The sequence below is a fragment of the Coloeus monedula genome (genome assembly GCF_965178545.1).
Source record: "Coloeus monedula genome assembly, chromosome: 4".
Taxonomy (NCBI): Eukaryota; Metazoa; Chordata; class Aves; order Passeriformes; family Corvidae; genus Coloeus; species Coloeus monedula.
Window position 1 is genome coordinate 38,058,151 of NC_138784.1, and position 20,863 is coordinate 38,079,013.

Here is a 20,863-nt window from a genome sequence, read left to right on the forward strand (position 1 = left end):
GCACCCCCAATCCTTTCCAGTTCTGTTATTTCTTAGACAAAATTAACTGCTCAAATCAGTCATAGACTTTTGCCATAGGAGAGGAGCATCTCTATTCTGTTTCTTGCTTATTGGAATGATTTGAATAATGGCAGTGCAAATTATACCAGAGTTATCAAATTCTGTTAGTTTCACTTTATTATGAAAGAGCAGCATCAGAAGGAAGGAACAAAATCACATTACAAAGAAGTAAAAACCAGCTGATTTCTTCCAAAGTTTTTTTTGTTTGTTTAACATACTGGCATAACAGAAATGTTCAAATAATTTTATTTTCATTTGCAAACATATGTAAACAGATCCATATTCTCTTTCTTTACCAGTTTAAACCTCAGAGAACTAATCCACTAATTATTTTTATGTCTCATTCTGGCCGCCAGCCTGCGCTGCTAGTCTCTGCGCCGAGCCCAGAGCAGACTGTCTCTGCTCTGCAGCTGTACGCATGCTAACCTTCACCGTGACCCATGAATTTCAGTGATCTTCTGTTCCCTGAAGAATGCACTCAAACAAACTTAAAAATCCATTTTCTCCTTCTCATTACCCTAATTTGACAGGCAGTAAGAGCCCTGAGATCATTTGTCAGAGGTAATGACAAAAACAATGAAAAGGCATGTGCAACACTAGAAACTCATCTGTTCTGTTAAAATACAAAATAGTTCTGCATATATTCTGCATGCCAGAATTCAAGAACTTGCCACAATGAGCACATTATGCATGAGGTCATTTTCTCTACACACTTTCCAGTTTACTTCATTTGCTGACTTTTTTAATTGAATTCAGGTTTTAAATTGCTCTTGCAGAATCATGTTAAGCAGCTAAGGAAATGCAAAGAAGAGTATAACAAATAAGGGACAAGTCACATACCTCTGAACAGGCTTCGGAAACACTGCCACAGATTTAAAGTATTAGACAATAAGACTGTTAACCTTGACATGTTGAATGTGGACAAGACAGGAGCATCAGCAATAAGGAAAACAAAGACCTATAAATGCAGGTGCGAAGCAACCGGACCGTGGTGTAGCTCCTTTCGAGCTATCACCAGCAACTCTCATCGTGTTAGTGTTCCGTACTGCAAAACGCAATCTTTATTGTAGATGATGCAATTTAGAGTTCATTGGTCTCACCAATGAACTGTACAGCAAGGGTATAATTAATGAACATGTTGATTATTCCCCCCCCCCCAAAAAAAAAAAAAAAAAAAAAAAGCTAGAAAAAAGAGTAAGCTTTAGACCTCAGCTTCTTTTTTCTACAATCTGGCTTGTAGATTTTAGTGCTCATGGAAATGACAGACTAAAAATACTGACAAAATCTGAAACAAGTCAGCTCCTACACACAGCTCTGTCAAATTCATTGCGAAAACAAAGCCTCTCATTCATGGGGACTGTGTGCAGGCTACTCTTGATGGAGCAGAAGTCTTGGAAGTCATTCTTTTTTTCTGCTCTATTTTGCTTCTGCATTAACTCAACTCTGTGAACTCAAACTTTCAGGTTGGTTTGTTATATTTGCAAAACATCTAGTGGGAACTGAGGTGGACTCCCAAACTTCTTTTCACTCATGACTAAAGTCAGGAATTGAGCCAGAAAGAACAGAGCACTAAAATCACCAACTAATCCTTCACATCCAATATTTTACATGCAGAATACAAAGATGCAGGATACATAACAACCAGAAATATTGCTAATATATGGTACAAATCAGCCAACTGGCCAAAAGCCAATTAATACAAGGCTTTTCTGTGGCAAAGCTCACCATCGCAAAGCTTGCACACATAAAAAAATTACACATTGTTTAGTGTCTGCTTAAGTCCAAAGGATAAAATATCAATGGGCATATACTTGCTTGAGTATCACTAACAAGCAATAAATTAGAGATATTTAACTGACCTAGAAGCCTTTTTTTGACTGGTTGCAATTCCACTGTGATTAGACTGAGTTGCATATCTGGCTGTGAGACTGTATGAGAAGAAACAGAGAAATTGAATTAAAGAATTTCTTTGAATATGTATAGAAAGAATACACTTACCAGCAAACTATGAGTTAATGAATGCAAATCGAACATGGATAGAAAACACAAATTAACTGGCAACAATATGAAACAATGTAAACATGCATATTTTTATGAGAGATGCAATGAACAGATTATGAAACAATGGATACTGTTATAAAATGTCTCATTTGCTAGAAATTATCTTATGAATAGAAAAAGCGAGCAAATTTCCACTGAATTCCTGAAGTATAGCTCAATTCACACAGAATTTACTTTAAAACATTGTGCCCTTTTTTTTTTTCCCCCATGAAAAGCACTAAGCACAAATACACACCTACTGGTCTCTCCAGCAACCTGACTGTATTCACAGTAGGGCTGTTAGGAACAGATCTGCTATACCAAATTCAACGTGGATTCAGAAAAATTCCTGTTAAAGCAAGGTGACTCTCCTGACAGTAGAGCTATATGGAAGAAGCACCCTGTCACAAATTTTTTTATTGTTACAGCACAGGTCACATATGTGGTGACCCAGGCAATGTATCAGAGGCTGCATTAAGAAAGCCCTGGCATGTGCTTAGACTCACTGTGAAATTCCACAGGAAAATGCACCTTTGTCTATTAAGGCATCCATGTAGCATTTCTGCAACAGAAGACATGCTATACTATAGGGCTGAAAACTGTGTGTTCCTTTTGACACCCAGCAACCTGGCATTACTAGACAGCAAATTATTTCCTCTAATCTTTTAGACATTTGCATAGGGGATATGTAAAATATATGGCCAAGGTACAGCTTTCTGATAGGTAATTTCAGTTTCCATAAACAGGTGCATCCTTTGGGATCCACACAGTCTAAACCTGTAGACAGGTGCCTAAGCCAGGTGCAATCACAACATCAAACTCCTTGAATTATTAAGGAAATCATGGACAACTGAGTAAGCAGAAACTCTGATAGTCACAGATTTCTTTTGTTTCTCAAAGTTCTGAATCTTCCAGAAATTCTTCTGAGTAGCAGCAGAAACCACAGGGCTCTAGTCCCAGCTTTACAGACTGGCAGCACATATTCAAAGCACCTGCTGGTGTTGAGTCTACCAGAACAGTGTTAAGCAATTTCTGCCAGTCCACTGAAGCAGCCAGCATGAGTGTAAACCAGATGGGAGAAGCTGTCAGGTAAGAAAAGTCTTCCCTTTCTTAGCACTGCACTGCTGAAAAGGGGCAAGAAGAAAGCACAAACCAAGGGACAACGTGAGACTGGAATGGGATGTGGGATTATTGCTACTTTAACAAATTAAACCCCAGCAAAGGGCTCAGAGCTGCCTCTGTTCCTGCCAATTAAAAATGGCACATTTGCACATGATGAATATAAAAAAAAGGAGAGTACTTCAGTCTTTAATGGGCAAAAAGGAATCATTCAATATGTAAAAGCAGCATTCAATTCTCTGACATATATCTTCAGAGTAATGCTGACAAATTGCTTTTTTTATATGACCATAGCTTCTGTGGATATTATAATTACTTATAATAATATCAAAATAATTTTATAATAATTTCACTTTATGTATTTTGATCTATCTAGTTTTTAGTACATTGTATTATATTTCACTTGCAGCTATATTTCTTAATAATGTCTGGACTTACAATGCAAATGTGACATAGGTTGTTTTACTGAATTTGCTACATTTGTGCCTGGCATAATAGTCCATCTTTTGAGATAAGATCTTTCTCTCATCTTCTTTTTCCAACATACTTAAAATGAAGGAATCTACAAATGAATAGCTGGTTATCTGAGTTGACTAAAATAAGACATTTGTGAGAAAAATTGCATGTCAGATAAAACCTTAGTGCATTTATGCTGTAAAAGGTGGAATGATACACAGTACAATCAACACAGAAAATAAGATGGGAAAGCAGAGTGAATAGGATGCAGAGCCTTAGTGTATCACAGCATTTCTACCTCAAACAACACATTCCAGAGTAAATGGAAAGATCAGAACCCTTAATCTCAGTGTTGATAAGCTAGCCCACAGACTTTAAATAGCAATAAATACATAAATACCTATCTGATGATGCTTGCTAGAATGCTTTCCTTCTTTGCCTGTTAGTTGGGACTCCACCCACCAGCAAATTCATGAAACATCAGCCTATAGACTGACATCAAACTTTCCAGACAGGCTTGAAAGGCATTGATGAAAGTATCAATGTCAGTAATACACGATTTGTAAAGCATGATTTCCACTGAGACTGAATAAATTTATTTTCCAAAGTAATGTGACAAAAGAAAGGCAAAAAGATAATTTAAAGCAGATGCATCAAGTTCCTAATGACTTTAGGTTTTCCTTCTCAATTAACTCTGGACGTCCTGGGCCCATGAAAGCTTTGCATGGATGCATTTCCCAGTTGCTGGCCTCACTTTTCCAGACGTGAACTGCAACACTGTTCATTTAGTCTAGCCGTTCTTCTAAATGTATAAACAAATATTTACCTACTGCCCTCTGTCCTGCCAGATAATTGTCTGTGGGTAGTATCTGTCAGTCAGGAAAATAAACCCTTTTCACTTAAAACAGTTATTTTTAATGCTTACAAATCCACACCATGATATTGTACGTATGTGTCTTCAATAAAGCAGTAAATGGATTTGAACAGATCAGACAGTATCATTTTAATGCTACAGCATTCAGGATGAGGAAGGTTTTACTTGTCAGAGGGCTGGTAAAGGGGATTTTGAAAGCCTCTGGTTCTCAGCGGTCTGCTACCAGAACCCTTTCCACTGTCATGATACTCATATTGGCAATCATCTACACCATGTACAGAGGACCACGCATCGTGCTTAGCTCTCCTCTTCCAAATAACACACAGCAGAAGTGAAATAAATCCTGTCCAAAACAGGTAAAATGGCATATAGACATCTGATACCAATCCCTAGAAATAATCTGAACTCTGTCTTACAGGTGGAAGTCATCAATATTTTGTCTTACAAACAAGGGAAACACTAGTCAACACAGCAGATATGAAATGGTGACAACTGGGAAATTTCTTTTGCTGTGAGAAAATGGAATAAACATCCTGAGACTGTCCAGAAAGGCAGTCTAGCACGGAGGTAGCTGAGGTAGCATTGAGAAGAAAGGACAGTGATGTTGCTGACCCCGAGGTGCTGATGGAGAACACCTGTATGAACGTCTGTATTGTGCTGACTGGTTGCAGGAACCAGGACTCTGCACAGTGCCACATGGCTGTGCAGCACAGTCAGCTGCATTGGGGACCTATCCACCATGTTCCATCAGGATGGGGAACTGATAGAGGTCATTCATTTGCAGGGAGGACACGGTTACAAAATGGTCCTACAAGGTGTCGAGGAAACTAGGAAATTAATATAAGCTACAATACAAAATGACTTTATGTGGCACTTAGGGACAGGTTTTAGTAGTGGACTTGGTGGCGCTGGGTCCTAGCAATTGGACTTCATGAACTTACAGGTCTTTTCCAACCTAAATCATTCTATGATTCTACGAAGAAGGAAGGCAACAGATTGTTTGACAATGGACTAAACTACCAGAAAGTCTGTCTTGTTGCCATACAGTATGTCAGAAAAAAAGCAGGTCCTTGAAAGTGGGTTAACACATAAAGCTGAAGGATGAAGCTTCGATAAACCTGAAAAGAACATGAATCAAGCTAAAAATATTTTAACCTCCTTCTTCAAAAAGTAACCCATGCAGTGACACCCTGAATATCATCTACTTTTTATTAAGTCTTCCAAAGGATCAAAAGGTTCATGTTACATCACACTGTCATTTTCCTATAATGTTAAGAGTCACATGGTGGTTCTAAAATGCCAGCTATGCACTATGTTAAAATTAGAAAAAGGCAAAGGGGTTTGTAGTATACAATCAAAGTCTTTCTTCCTTACTAGCATACTTGAATTTTAATACGCTGTTGATCTTATAAAGTACATTTAATCTCTAGTGTGAATGCACTCCAGAGCTGCTCAAGACTTTTGTATTAGAATGATTCTCTGAAAAAAGCCTAGTTTAAAAAGAATGCTTTTTCAATGTAAAATTTTCCCCAAAAGGTCTCAGTTGCACTGTGCACCATTTTTTCCTTTTTTATTGTATTTTATTTTTTTTAATAAGCTACTTGGAAGCTCATCATCCTACCGGTTGAAAAGCACAAGAGATAATATTCTAAGGTCTACCTGTCCAAATTCCAAGTGTGCCTGGAAAGATGCCACAGGAAACAAAAGTTTCCAGGCTCCTCACCATATAAAACAGTTTGGGCAGGTAGAAGATCCCTGATTCCCCAAATATATAGGCAAGGAACACTGAGGAAGAAACCAAAAAATTGAATTTCTGTACAAACAATATTTTGCAGACATTTCTTTTCCCTTGTTAGCCCAGTCTTGGTGAATTAATATATGGCTATATCTACATATATGCATCTATATATCTACATTTATCTATATCTATATGTATTTATTAATTTGTAAATAAATTAACATTTAACATTTATATAAATGTTATATATGAATGTGTACTTTATAGACAGAGGTATTTTATCTGTGTATATCTGACACATGAACACACATTCATTTTTTCATTCACAAGAGGAAATGTCTATGGCTCAGGCAGTCCTAGCTCATACCCTGTCATCTGTTCTAAATTAGTAGGACATTTCTCCTTTCCGCTCTTTGAACTTCTGGCATCTTATTCAAGCAGTCTGTCTCCAAATGATTCATGCTTGGAGGTACAAGTAAAACTATGTTTTCAATGTTTTCCTATTGTTCACAACTCATAAAGCAAAATGCAGATAACCCAGTTTTGTATCAATATTTATGTTCTTGCAGAATACAGAGACTTGTAATAAGAATGAGTCGTCTGCCACAGTGACCATAGCTTTCCTGCTTTGGTCCCCGTATTGTAGTATAGGTATTTTGTAGAATTTAATGAAGGAGTACAGGAATCACAACATTAAAGAAACAAAATGGATGTCTAGCAATAACTGTGTGTTGCAGTTTAGGACACTGTGCTACTTAGCTACTGTGCTTAGCCTAACCTGTGTCACACCTAAAATGCTGTCTTTTAAACCTTACTATTTTTCTCTGAACAAATTGGACAAGTGGATAACAGCGTGCTGCCAGAACTAGGATTAGGCCCTTAGGGACCGACTGTACCCTTTTATGACCTTATCTCCATACCATTTGTGATCTTATACTTGAACAAAATTATATCAGAGTATCTGCACAGAATCATATGCCACCATTCAGCTTCAGTTTGATACAATAAAACTGTAATAAAGTTTTTTCCTAGAGGGAATGGAAATGCAGGTGACAGAAATGCTGATGCTCTTACTTCTTCAAATCTATGCTAATTATCTCTTGAATCTTTGCATAGATTTCCAGAAAATCCACATTCATAACACATCCTAATGTATGGCTGGGATGTAAACCTGTGTCAGTCAAAAAATTATCACATGGTTAACTGTCTCTACTGACAGTAGTAAAATACATTTGTAAGCATTTTGTTTGGTCTCCCCATTGACTTTAAAATGGTAAAGAGCTTTGTAATATAAAGAAAATACAAAATACAAAAGATTCTACCAGTATTTCAGCTATTTTCCCTTAAGTATTTTCAAAACACAAATAAATTCCTGCAAGTCTGGTGAATTTTAAATATAAAAAAATCTTTTTTTTTTTTCCACTTCTATTTTAATCTATTTTCCACAGACAATGATTGCCAAACAGCACTGGCTATGCTTCTTTAGAATTTATACGGATTTTGATTTTGGAGTTTTTTTGGTAAATGAAGAGAGAAAGTAATTGCCTCCACAGCTTCTAATTGTAATGTTATTTCATTAACTGACACCTGCAAAACCACAATATGTAGACTATCAAATTTGTTGCACAGTCTGTGAAAATAGTAAGAGATAACAGTTGATAAAAAGGACTGACAGAAGCAAAGAAAGTAGCAGTACAAATATAAAACTATGACTTAAATAAATCTAAGAATACAAGGAAAAGACTGGGCCACACATTGGTATAAAGGAATTTATTAAAGAATATATAGGAACAAAAAGAAACATTTAACTTCCTAATAGGTAAAAATGGACTCATACAACAACAACAACAACAACAACAACAACAACAACAAAAAAAAAAAAAAGAAAAAAAAAAAGAAGATTGCACTAATTTAATATAGCTACCCTTGCATTTTACACATGTTGGAATTTTATTTGCCATATACAAATAATTATAGGCAATCTCCAGTGTTCACAAGACATCAGAATTAAATAGGTGACAGGTCTGGGAAAGTAATAAATATATGGACAATTGCATCAGATTTCATTTTCAGAGAATGAGAAGAACTAATGAATCTCAGTAGAGAGTGAGGGTAGAACAGCAAAGAATGTCTTAAGGGAAAATAACTTCATTATAAATCTTCTATTCCTTCAAAAGGGAATATATAAAAGATTGTATTTAAGTGCTACAAGGATGAATGGAACACTCCCCATTAAATTCTACATGATCTGGATTAGCAACAGTGAAATGGCCAAAGTGCATCAAAACTGACATATAAAAGTAAAGAGTGGCACGGGTGACACAGGCCAGACTATGAGAATATTTGAAATGTACAAAATGAAAATTGCCATTAAACTGATTTAAAACACTCTTTGGAAAACTGCAAGAACAGATAATGTGAAAAGATGACAGTTGCATTTTGAACTTCAAACAAAAGAGGAGGCAGGGAAAAATATCGTTCTTGAGCAGAGGTAATTCATAAACAGAAGAAATCAGTGTAACTACATGTCACAGGTTCCTAAAGAAAATGTTCAGACATACGGTAGATACTTTGCAAGGAGATAAAATGGTGTGTAACAAACAAGGGGAGATACCAATCAGCAAAGGACAAGTTTCAAGGATCCAGCCCACAGAAGCATGTAAGAAGGTAAAACATACAAGCAGTTTATGAAGGATTGGTAGTGAAATGGTCAAATGGGGGATGAACAGTTTAAAAAAAATCTGAAATCCTATTGAGAGACTAAAAATACTTTATAATTTAATTTTTTAAAATTTTAATTAACCTGAATGTCACCTTGAAACACCCTTTCTCCCATTATTTGAAGCTTAAGAAATGTTAGATAACTTCTTAGAGAGGATGGGTTACAGGGAAGAAGTATATGAGAAATACATTCTTACTACTGCTTTGTTCTGTCTTTTCTGTGTGAAGGTTATTAGGCAGGTTAGTCATTTGCCACTGAGACATACTAAATTCTTTATTTACTTTAACTTTGGGACAAATATGACAAAAACTTTGTTTCTGATGTTCCTATCATTGGGAACCTTGAGGACTATAATGATTGTATCTTTGGGGAGTAGAACAAAATGGGGACAAAGCTGACGTGCAAGGTAAAATAAAAGGTTAAAATAAAACTAAATATCTAAGGGCCATTTGAAGGTCAGCTTCCTGCAGATCCTGGAACAATTACATTAAGCAACTCATTCTGCATTATCTCCCAGACACATGAAAATACATAGATTAGATGAATAGTGCTTTGTTTGCTTAGACCCTTAATAGTAAACAGAGAACAGAAAGAAGAAACAAATATTTTCCTAATTTTTCTTCTCTTCAGTGATTTGATAATGATTCTGTAGTGGAAAAAGCAGGAACTACCTACCCATTTCCCTTCACCAAAACCAAGCGACTAGCAATGGCAAGAGCTAAGGACAGCAAAGGGACTTGTTCCATCACTTTCCTATCTGTTAACCAAGGAAGACACACAACTATGTACACCTTCCAGTTTCTAGCCTATGTCAGTGCCATGCACTTGATGTCGACTGCTGCAACCATATTTTAAACCTTGAGAATATTTAAATGACGGCCTTTTTCTAAACAGAGTGATGTAATCAAGATTGCTATGCAGATTGCTACTATTCTGACATGGATCTATTTCAATTCATAACCATTACAACTACATTTTCATTACTGTATTTCACACAGCACAAGCTCTGTGTCCAATATGCTTAATTTCTTCCCTAGTACTTCTGAGCAGCAGGCAACATGAAACCCTCTTCCTTGCAGTAGTTATATATGCAACTCCCTATAGAAATCAGCTACCTAACTTTGTTTATATGCCCACAAAAACCAGGGTGCACTTTTAATATAACAAATTTAACAAAATACATCTGGACCTCAAGCTGAGCTCATCATTCCTGTACGTGATAAAATAGTTTGTCTGTCTAGGGGAATTTTTCTGACAGCTTACTGAAACCAGTTACTGTCTAATCTGTAAATGAGACAGAACTTCTTTCATCCACATGTGTTTTCTCTTAGTATCTGGGTGGTTGAAAGATCATCACCACAGATGTATTGCTCTGATAATGGAATCCACTAGCAAAGCGAAGCATAAAGATATAATGTAGCCATTGTTGTCATCTATCTGTACTGACAGATATAAATAAGGCCACCAGCACTGTATTTTTTAAAATAAATCTCAGAGCTGCAAAAAAGTCATAAGGAAAGAGTGAAGTGCCAACTTCAGATTTCAAAGTATTCAATTCCCACAGTTAGTCATGGAAGAATATAGGAAATTTTAGGGTAAAAAGAAATCAGAAATCACATCTAAAACTATTCTTTGTCTTTGGTTACCATTAATTATTTGCCACAGATTTTTTCACTAATGGTCTAATAATTTCAAAGTTTTTATTATTACTGGTACAAAACTATGATCATCCATAAAGAAAGTATGCTTTTTACAAGGCAATTTCACTTACCATGAATCAACTTCCTTCATTCTTTTTACATTTAATTTGAAATGTTGCTGTTGGCTGTAGGATTAGACAGGCTAATGATACTCTTTCAAAAGAAGAATCTTGCTTGCCTTCTGTGTGCATAGTTTTCACAATTCTGATGCTGGTCACAGATTACATGGGAATAGGAATGTTAGAGTATTGCCACACTGACCAGTTATGCATAACCTTGTAAGGAGCCTGTGAAAGAAGATTCATTATCCTCCCATGCAAACTTTGCACTTAGGGAAGAGAGGTTCCTCCAGAAATTGGTTTAATTACATTCCTGGTCTGTATTGCCTCCTAGTCACCCAAGGACAACTAGACTCCTGAATTAGTCTCCTGAATTCCCCATTTCTGCACAAACCTAATCTGCCAGTCTTGCGATATTCTGATTATAACCTTCCCCTGGGGCCTCTTGCCTTAGCAAAGCAACCTCTGTATGAAGCCTGTAGAGTCCTAATATAATTTGGTGTCTGTTTCAGTTTTGTTGACAAAGGGCTCAAACACTGTATAAAGTAGCTTGTCTTTAGTGGCACACGGAATGGATTCGGACACAGTAATAATCACAGACTGATCATTACTGAGGACATCATAATCTGCAAATGAGGATGAGTATCATCTTCATCATCATCACCATCATCATCATCACCGTCACCATCAGCTGCAGGACCAGTCTTTTAAATAAGGAGATGCTAGCTCTGCACATACAAAGACAAAACTTTCTTGGTCTTCAGCAAGGCTTGAATGCTACAACCTCTGTAATTTGAATATCTTCAGTGTGACTTCTCAGAGGTATTTCCCTCTCCCATGTATAATCTGTATTTCTCTTGGAAGAAGTGAAGGGCACCACTTTCTCGTTATTTGTTTAATAAAGGAAATACAACAGCTTTTTACCTCTTAGGAAATCAAGTTGAAATTACACAATATGTTTATTATATGTTAGCTGGAAGCAACAAAGAGGATAACTTTTCTCACAGAATATTCTAACCTAAAATAACCTCAGTTATTAATTGAAACTAAGACATAGTTTCAAATACTTAAAGTACAACATGAAATGTGATTGATTATTAAAGATCTAAAAAAATGCACTAAGTCAATATAAAGCACCCACCTTTTTCAGTGTATATATTTTGCTTTTGCTTACATGTATTCACGCATACAAGCACATGGATATCAAATGCACTTAAATAAACAGAGTGCATCAAAAAGACATCTTTATTTCTCATGTGTCTAACAAAGTAGATACATGTGAGTCTTCCGGTACAATAAAATACCCGTGGTTTAAGAAGATGATTTTCAAAATACCCTTGAAAAGGTACTCAAATTAGGTTTGAAGCATTTTGCAATTATTGAAAAAAGATTCATGTCCCATTCACATGTTAGCAGCTATAGTCATTATCTGGCTTCTGCCGTAATAATAAGGTAATTTTTCTTGCTCCTTTCGAAAACCTGAAAGAACTATTTCTAGGTAATAAAAGACCACAGGTCAATTTAATGGAAGCTACTCTCTGTTATGTGTATTTGCCAAATATTTTTTCCAAAATCTACACCATAAGGGATTTTCTGCCTTAAGGCTTCTACATACCAAACCTTTCCACAGTTATGTTAGAAATGTTAGAAAAAGGAAAGAATCAAGAATTTTTAAAAACATATTCATAACTGCAACACAGTAATAAAAAAAGGCATACCTGCACAATAAATGTGTAATAATAAATAGCCTTAAAGATTAACATTCACTATGAAAGGATAAAATAGCTTGTTTTACCAACAGCACTTCAGAAAAACAGTAAAATGTCTCCATTATTGATTGATAGCAGTTAGATTATCTATTGAGTTAATAATTTCATATGGACAGTGTGAATGATGTACATTAATATACACTTCAGATTTTATCACTTTCCAAAATTCTCCATTCAATGAAATATCTAGGTTTCAGTGTCTGTATGAAGCTACTTTTTGCCAAATATATCTAAAGGTCTCAACTGTCCCATGGAGCAGTCATGTGAATTCCTCAGGACCTTCTAAATCATGAGCCAGCTCAGTTATGTTGGTTGCTTCTGTAATTATTGCTGAGACACACCTGACATGAAAGCCATCATAGAAATCACTTTGGGGAATCATGTAAGCTACCTGTCCACATTTTAGATAGCAAAAAGTGGGCAAGAGGAAAGATGAATTTCACCAAAATCATCTTTTCTTTCTTTGATTTATATTTTGGCTTCTGTGTAAAAAGAAACTTTCATTTACTCAGTAGCACCTTTAAACTAAAAAAGTGTTTGGGAAATATTTTTAAATTATTTTTCAAACTATTTATTTTAGTGGGGAAAATATAATTTAATTACATGACTGTTATGAAAAGAAGTGTTGCTAAGTCCACCACAGAGAATTCACATCAGTGTACATTTAAATATGCCTATCTATTTGTGGAGAACTTGTTTTCACGTGTGGTCATTTTTCTTAGAAGAGGACATATAATTTTATGCTAATTTCTTTATATTACTTCAAAACAGTGACAACTGAAAAAAAAAAAAAAACCCAAGAAGAAAATTAGTATTGAAAGAAACTGTATTTCAGTTTGTTTCTAAGTTCCAGGGCTCTGTGTTTTGGTAGCAGCTCATAATACTAAATAGATGCCTTTAGAGTAAAAGATAGAAACGTCTCATACAGGAGAAAGTTTTTAGTAGTAGGCACCTTTCTTTATCCTTAAAAACTTAAATGAAAAATATATGGATAGAAAAAAACATATTTCCTCAGGCAATACAGAAGTTTATAGTGACAAGCATCAAACTTCTGTATATGTGAAAGCAAGCAGAAAAAAAACATGCTTTCAGTTTACAGATAAGAAAGAAGAAAGATGGCATCAATCTTGGTCTAATAATTTTTTACAGAGAAATATTTTACATCTGAACCATAGCTATGAATAGAAATTTAATCGAATAATTAAACTATTTTAAACTCCTAGATTAAAGAGGAAGGTCTAAAACACACTGATGGAAGTAATATTTTTTTTAAACCAGCCTTAGATGTCACTCTACAAAAGCATAAATGTGGGGGTTCTGGGATATGGAATAATTGCTTTGAACACTGAAGCATGTTTTAACATAGCAAAGTAGAAGAGGAGAAAAAAAGTGCAGAAGGACCATGAGATCTTGAGGAATTACAATGGAAAGCTTAATAAAAGATTCATCACCTCTTTGCCTACCATGTGCAATCACTGTCACCCAAATAGTAAAAAAACTTGCTTTATCGAGGCGTTTTTGGACAAACCCTTGCAATAGTCATGATGCATAAAGGAACACTGTAATTTTTTTGTAATTAAAGATTCACCATGGGTAAATTACAAAATCAGGAAATGTTTCAGTTCTTTCACTAAATTATGAACAAAAAGATCTTAATTCCACTGATTAAAGCTGTGAACACTTAATTCCTGAATAACAAGATGTTACTGCCTCTCATACAGTATTAAATATCCTTCATAAAGCAGAAATTCAACTTTGGAAAATGCTGAGAATGGTCAGACTCTTTTAGGACCACACCATAATTTCCTAGATTGCATGTTAATACTGTACTTCACAGAGAAAGCATTCAAAACCATTAATTTTCAGTAGCAGAGAAAATAAATGTATTTCACTTTTTAATGCCCCAGCCAAACACAAGTGTATCTTAATTTTTGCATCAAATGAGGTAATTAAAATGCTATCAGTGACATGTTCCTCCAAAACATAATTTTAAAATATTTCTAGTTCCAAGACATAGATTTCTATCAGGCTGAAGTGTTAAAAGTTTCGTCAATTGAAGAAGAAATATGTTTATTATACAAATGAAAGTGTAATTTATATATGAAGGGACTTAAGAACCAGAATGTCAATATATTAGTCTGATACTTTTGATCCAATGTAGATCATTGACTTACCACATTCTAGATATACAGTTGTTCAGTAGGTCCACAAAAACATTTTAAACAAGGATATAAAAAATGGAAGAAGTACTAAACCAAACAAAGCAACAGACAAAACTCTTTTTGAAGAGCTACAGTTGACATTTTTTTTTAACTTCCCCAATAAAATATACATTGGCAATACTCTTTCCATGTAAATAGATATTTCTGTTTCAAACTCATTCTTCTGTAGTAGCCTTTAAGCAACTACCTTCTGAAAATATCTTTTTGGATACAGTCTGAAAGCAATGTAGTTCAGCAATTACTGGATTCTGCTGAGTGCTTCGCTTTCTTAAAAGTAAATAAAAATCTGGCCCCTTAAAAGAAACAATTAGATTAGGGCTATTTCTCCATTTTAAAAAGAACATTCAAATAGAATTAGGCTCTCAAAAACCGGAATGTGTGGGAATAAAAAGAATTTATAACAAACGAAAGCAACAATTGTGCCTTTTCCCCATGTGTTTTGTTAATTATTGGAAATTGTTCATTTACGTATGGGGAACTGGGTATGTGAAGAAAACATGAAAATAACCAGTACTAACTACATGGTGTGCTAGCTGCCTCTTGTTGTGCAGTGGGCAGAAAAATCAATAATAAAGTAAAAGAAAGGCTTACAATTAATTAAAACTGGAACTAAATCTAATTGGGAATGTTCTCTGCTCTCGCTCTAACTTTACTCCCAAGAAATGCGGGCTTACTACCAAAAACCACACTGAATCCACTGCATAAATAGCTAAAAAAATTCTTTAAATGGCCTATTTTTTTATACAAAATTTTGTCTTTTTCAGACAGAAAAATAAAAAGCTTTTACACCTGAGAAAAATAACTTTTTAACCTACCTTGACTGCATATCTTGGTGTGTTTTGGACTGGCTGATTTCAGCTGGAGTTGAAGGGACTTGTTGTTGTAGCTCTACCAAAGACTGGTAGTACTGTTGCTGATGATGTTGCTGCTGTTTGTACCGAGACAAACTGAAAAACAGCCCTAAAATGGCTTTCAAATTTCCATTCCTTATTTCTATTAAAAAAAAAAAGAAAGAGAAAAGGAAGTGAAAACACTTTGGTTTTAGACTTCAGTTTTGTAACTGTCATACTAAAATATCTCTGTACATACCTAGAGCTATACATGTTTATGTCTTATATCTCTTCATTTACCTGTAAAGTCAGAGACATTTTAGGTGTCACTGATAGTTTATTCTTCATTATAATTTTTGTTTATTTATGTTTCAGGGTTGCAATAAACACCTATCTCTACAGTGCCCTCCTGATGAGTCATTTGCATGGTCCTAAACAAGAGTATATCCAACCTTAAATAAGACACATAATCTGAAATGAATACTCCTGTCTCAACAAAGTACAAATATTCTAATTAAGGAAAAGTTCATTCAGAAAAATCTGAACTCTTTCTGGTCTTAGATATACTTCCCTTCAAACCCTGTGACTTTAAATTAGTCTTTTGGCTTTTGGGGCAAATTCTGTGCACACTGGCAATAAACAGTGAGTTCTGGAAAAATCGAAAAGACTATATGGTAATGGTTCTTGTCAGTGAGCACATCCATTCATACAGATGTGCAGGGTACATGAGAGAAGAAAATAAATGAAAGGTTGGTTTTCAAAAAGGTGACTGTAATGCTCATGATTAAATCTTTGAACTTTCAAATGACATGATTATTTTATAGCTGTTTTATACTGCTATTACTGATAACAAAGACTTAAAAACTACAGCTTCCATGAGGCTAAAACAGCTACCTGAATACAATTCTGCTGAGCCATGTAGCATCCCTATGTCTCCCATTCCTTTTTTAGCTTTTGCTGATCCTGAGATGAAGATTTTAAAAGGATAATGCTATTCTTTGCTGATAAAGGATCTCAATGTTGAAAAAGCAACCTCAGAAGACTTTAATGAAATTATCTGCAGCATCTAGGTCTGTTCATAAACTCATTTTTAATTTTCTTTGGCACTGATCACCCTGTGAAAGGTTTTTATTAGAGCTATAGACTTGCAACCTAACATGCAATGCCACAACCCTTCTGCCTTCCCTGCAAATCAAAATACTGAGCTGCGTGTGCTACACAGCTTTCCCAGGTAAATTTTCAAGCTGAATTTATACAAAATTACTGTCATTTTCATGTCTCTTAAACCATATTAATTTTCTTTCAATAGGATTAGTTGAAGTGTTAATACATATACTACACAGGCCAGCAAACACTGGAGCTTTTAAAATGCTCACAACCTGTGCTTCAAAAGCAAACCCAATCCGGGGCACTGGAATATACTTTTCAAAATGTAAATTTGTTCTAATCAGCCATAGTTTTTCATCTTCCCTGTGAAGATGCTGCAGGATCTTTGATTACCAGTGAGATCACCAGAGATATGCAGAACTTAGCCAGAATGAGTAAACTTTTTAGGCACCTATGATTTTTGGTTGGTTTCAAGGAAGATCACTGTCAAGGAATACAGAAAACTTACATTTAAAATTATCCTAAAAACACCCCCAAAAACTACATAACTATCCATTTTAAGTGGTTCTGATTTGAGAAGATTGTCAGTACACGACACTAGTTTATTTATTATAATTTTGGATCACTTCATGCTCAGAAAGAGAATCCTTCGTTAAATCCCACTCGATATATTTTAATCTTAAAATTTTGGTCTTCTTGTGTTCAACCATAATTTTTACTATTTTAAGAGAAAGATGCTATTAGTAACCTTTTCCTTCCTACTTTTAATCAAGTTAGAAGATTTCTCACAAGCAAAAAATCCAGAAACTTCTAATGTGTACTAAGCACATACTCAGAAAATGAGGGGATTGTTTTAATTTGTAGCAATTGGATAATTATTTATCAACTGGGCTCTCAAGCAGAGATTCAGCAGTAAAGACTTGAAAATCACTTTTTTTCTAGAACTCTTTGCTCAAGTGTCAAAATGAGGTCAGAAACTGGTTATGAAATCTTCAAAACTTGTTAAGCTTTTGTTTTGTTTTTCTACAACCTTTCTGGTCATTAATAAATGACCTGGTAGTAACAAGACACTTTACCAAAAGCTTATTACAAGAAACTCAATTTCTTCTCCCCCTAAAAAATTTTAGTATTCAGGATTATTCATAGTAAAAAATGGTATATTTAAGGGAATCACACTTCTGCAGTACTTTGAAGAATATTATTACAAAGATAGTGGTGGATTTACTCCAGATTCATGACCAACTGCATAACAGCAGAATTAATGTTAATCTTACTTCAGCACTAAATGTTAAAATTTGGTTTTGAAGAATAATGAGTATTTTAAATCATAGTCCTTGCATTTAGTTCTATGTAGTATTATTGCTTTTAGTAGTACATGGAATTGAAGTTACACAAATGAAACTTATATCCTATTAAAATTATTTTCCAAAGCAAAACAAAGATAGGAATAAAGGCATTACAGAATGCACACAGATTTGATTTTAAAAAGTACAGAAAATGTGTCATGTACCATGTAAAGGTATTAAACAATGATGAGTGTCTTCATAAAATAAATTCATGCTATTCACACATTTGATTCATACTTCATATGCAAGTAAAAATAGGTTGCTCTAGAAATTCTGGTTCTAAATAGCTTTGAGGTGAATGACAACATGCAGACTTTTAGTATTCTCTTGCAACAACATATCTATAAGTACATACAAAGGTTCTCTTAAATCACTTAAGGAGCTTTTCACAATTTGACTATCAAAGTGAATAGATAGGACATATTGTGACCATGTGGCACGTTTAAAATCTTAGATAGGTTCAGATGGTGAAAGACAGTAATTCTGAGTTAATTTAAAAATCAAGTAGTGGTTAGAAATCCAGGTTTTTTCTTCATGAATCTTCAAGAATTCAACTCAAATTATCACCTCTGGGGAAACAAAAATTTCCTTCCAGCTTTTAGCTTTGCTACAAGCAAAATAAAAATACAGGGTTGCACCTCTGGACCTGTTACCTTCAGGTGCCATAGAGGTCAGAGAGGATTTTGAAGGTGCACAGCACCTTGCAGAACTGCTTAATTTGCTACAGGACAAAGACATATACATTTTATTAATTCACTTGCCTCTTACATGAACAAGGCAAATATTACATAATAATTAAGACAATTGATATTTGTAATGGTTTTTGTTCATTGTATTTATTAATTTAGTTGCAACCACGTTAGGCAATTACTTAAGGCAACTAATACAGCAGAATAGCTGAAGCAGGAAAACCATTCACTCTTTCACTTAATAGAAGACATCAAAGGAATACTGTAATTTTCAGACTCATCTGGACAGCATTACTACTAATAATAAATTTGCTGAAACAAATAGTCTTGCCTGGGTTTATTTAACTGAGCAAGATCCTTATATTCTTGTTTGCTGTTTTGAATCAAATATATGAACAAGTTAAAAAAAAAATGCTCGGGAAGTTCTGTGCCTATCTAATATTGTGGAGGTAACATGAAAAGATTAATACCATTGAAAAAATATTGTTTTAAAACACTGTCTCAAGCTTCATAAACATTGCATTTCTTGGTTCAATTTCAAGGAAAAATTAAAAGGAAACTCTCTCACTTGTTATCACTAATCTATATTTGCATGCTGTTCAAGACAGCTGGAGCTTGGTATTTAGGTGCAAGTGATTTGTGTTAAGAAATTTAGCTTTCAGAAGAAAATATTGTTATTTGTTCTGATGATTTGTTTCTCTTACCTTCTGCAGAAAGACCTTGGACATTTACGCCTCTGGCTGCCAGAAAGCTAAGGCAGACATCAACATTCTCAATCTGCAACATGAATAGAAATAACAAGCAGCATAAGACTATTTGACAAAATGTAGAAATGTTGGGCGAGGGGAAAAAAAAAAGAAACTGCCCAGGAATGAATACTTTACATTCATTGCATACTACAGCTCTTTACCAAAGTTTAGCAAGAATGATTACTGCTAATTGGGGAATCAAGATAAAGCTTTCATTGTCCGCTTTGGTGCTTAAAAACAATTCACAAATGCCTGATCCAGAATGGCATGCTGGCAACTCAGCAACCCACCTAGTTAACATAAAACTGGATTTTGTATGCTATAAACAAGCAGCAATGAACAATGAAAGCACCCATAGAGAATTAGACACTGAGTATATATCTGGAGATGTGAGTGGCTGAGTTTACTAAAAAATGTAAGCAAAAACCTCCAACAGTGTTAGCAAAGGTACTTGGGATGATGTAGGATTCTGTGAAAATGATATCATTCTCATTAGAGGTTGTTTCTCTAATTTCTTTCCTTCAAATCTTACAACAAATAACTTAAATTTATTTATTGTTTATGCTCCTCTGAGGAGTTCTTGCTTAGTAAAGAACACGGTGCTGGCATCTCTTGGTGATTTAGAAGAAATCTACAGTTAACCACAGAGAGCTTTAGGTACAAAAATGTAGCCTAAATGTATATCAAAAAAAGGATAAAACTTCTGCCTCTAAAATAAATAATCACAGAATTAGACTGCTTTCATGCGTCTGTTTCTGACAGATGTGGGAGACAAGGGTTTCCAAAAGGTTCTCTTGAGTCACCATCCTCAGCTGATTACCCCAATCCTTCTAGGACCTATGAAGGAATAATAATCTATAAATGTAAAAACTACTACCTTTGTCTATAAATATGCTGCTACAAAAACAGAAGAATTATGCACAGACAGGTGTTTTGTTTCAAGTGGCTTCAACAGATTTGATTTTAAAATACTTTTTTTAGGTTGATGCATTTATTTCAAGGCAATTGGGACCACAAAAATAAAACAAAATTCTAAGAATTTTTAAACAAATAGGTATTTTAAATACCTATTATCATTGGAGAAAATTAAAAATAAAGCAAAGAATATTCAACACTAAAAACATAAACCTGCAGTAGCTCAAGTCCATGCAGTTAATTTATTTGAATGTTTACACATTTTACAGTATCTCATGCCAATGGTTTCCAACCATCAAAACATAAGGGGTAAATTCATTCTTGAATGAAAGCTACATGATCCTTGGCAGTATCTTTTCTCGCCTAAGAAAATCTTTCACTACTGTCATCTTTCTGTATTGGAGTTCAGCCACTATTCTCTGGAAATGGTAGCAGCTGAAATGATATAAATATTCTTTTTACTACTGA

At 34.8% G+C, this 20,863-nt stretch overlaps 1 protein-coding gene across 2 annotated transcripts in view; it reads right to left on the bottom strand.

Annotated features, from left to right (window-relative positions):
- Positions 1 to 20,863, bottom strand: part of NAV3 (neuron navigator 3) — a gene marked incomplete at both ends in the record, with an annotated part of 256,615 nt that overhangs the window by 137,599 nt on the left and 98,153 nt on the right. For both annotated transcript variants that reach the window (XM_082281105.1, XM_082281104.1), the window contains 3 exons: positions 1,920 to 1,988; positions 15,575 to 15,752; positions 19,436 to 19,508. In XM_082281105.1, coding sequence (XP_082137231.1) covers positions 1,920 to 1,988; positions 15,575 to 15,752; positions 19,436 to 19,508 — 320 coding nt within the window. The remainder of the gene's footprint in view (positions 1 to 1,919; positions 1,989 to 15,574; positions 15,753 to 19,435; positions 19,509 to 20,863) is intronic.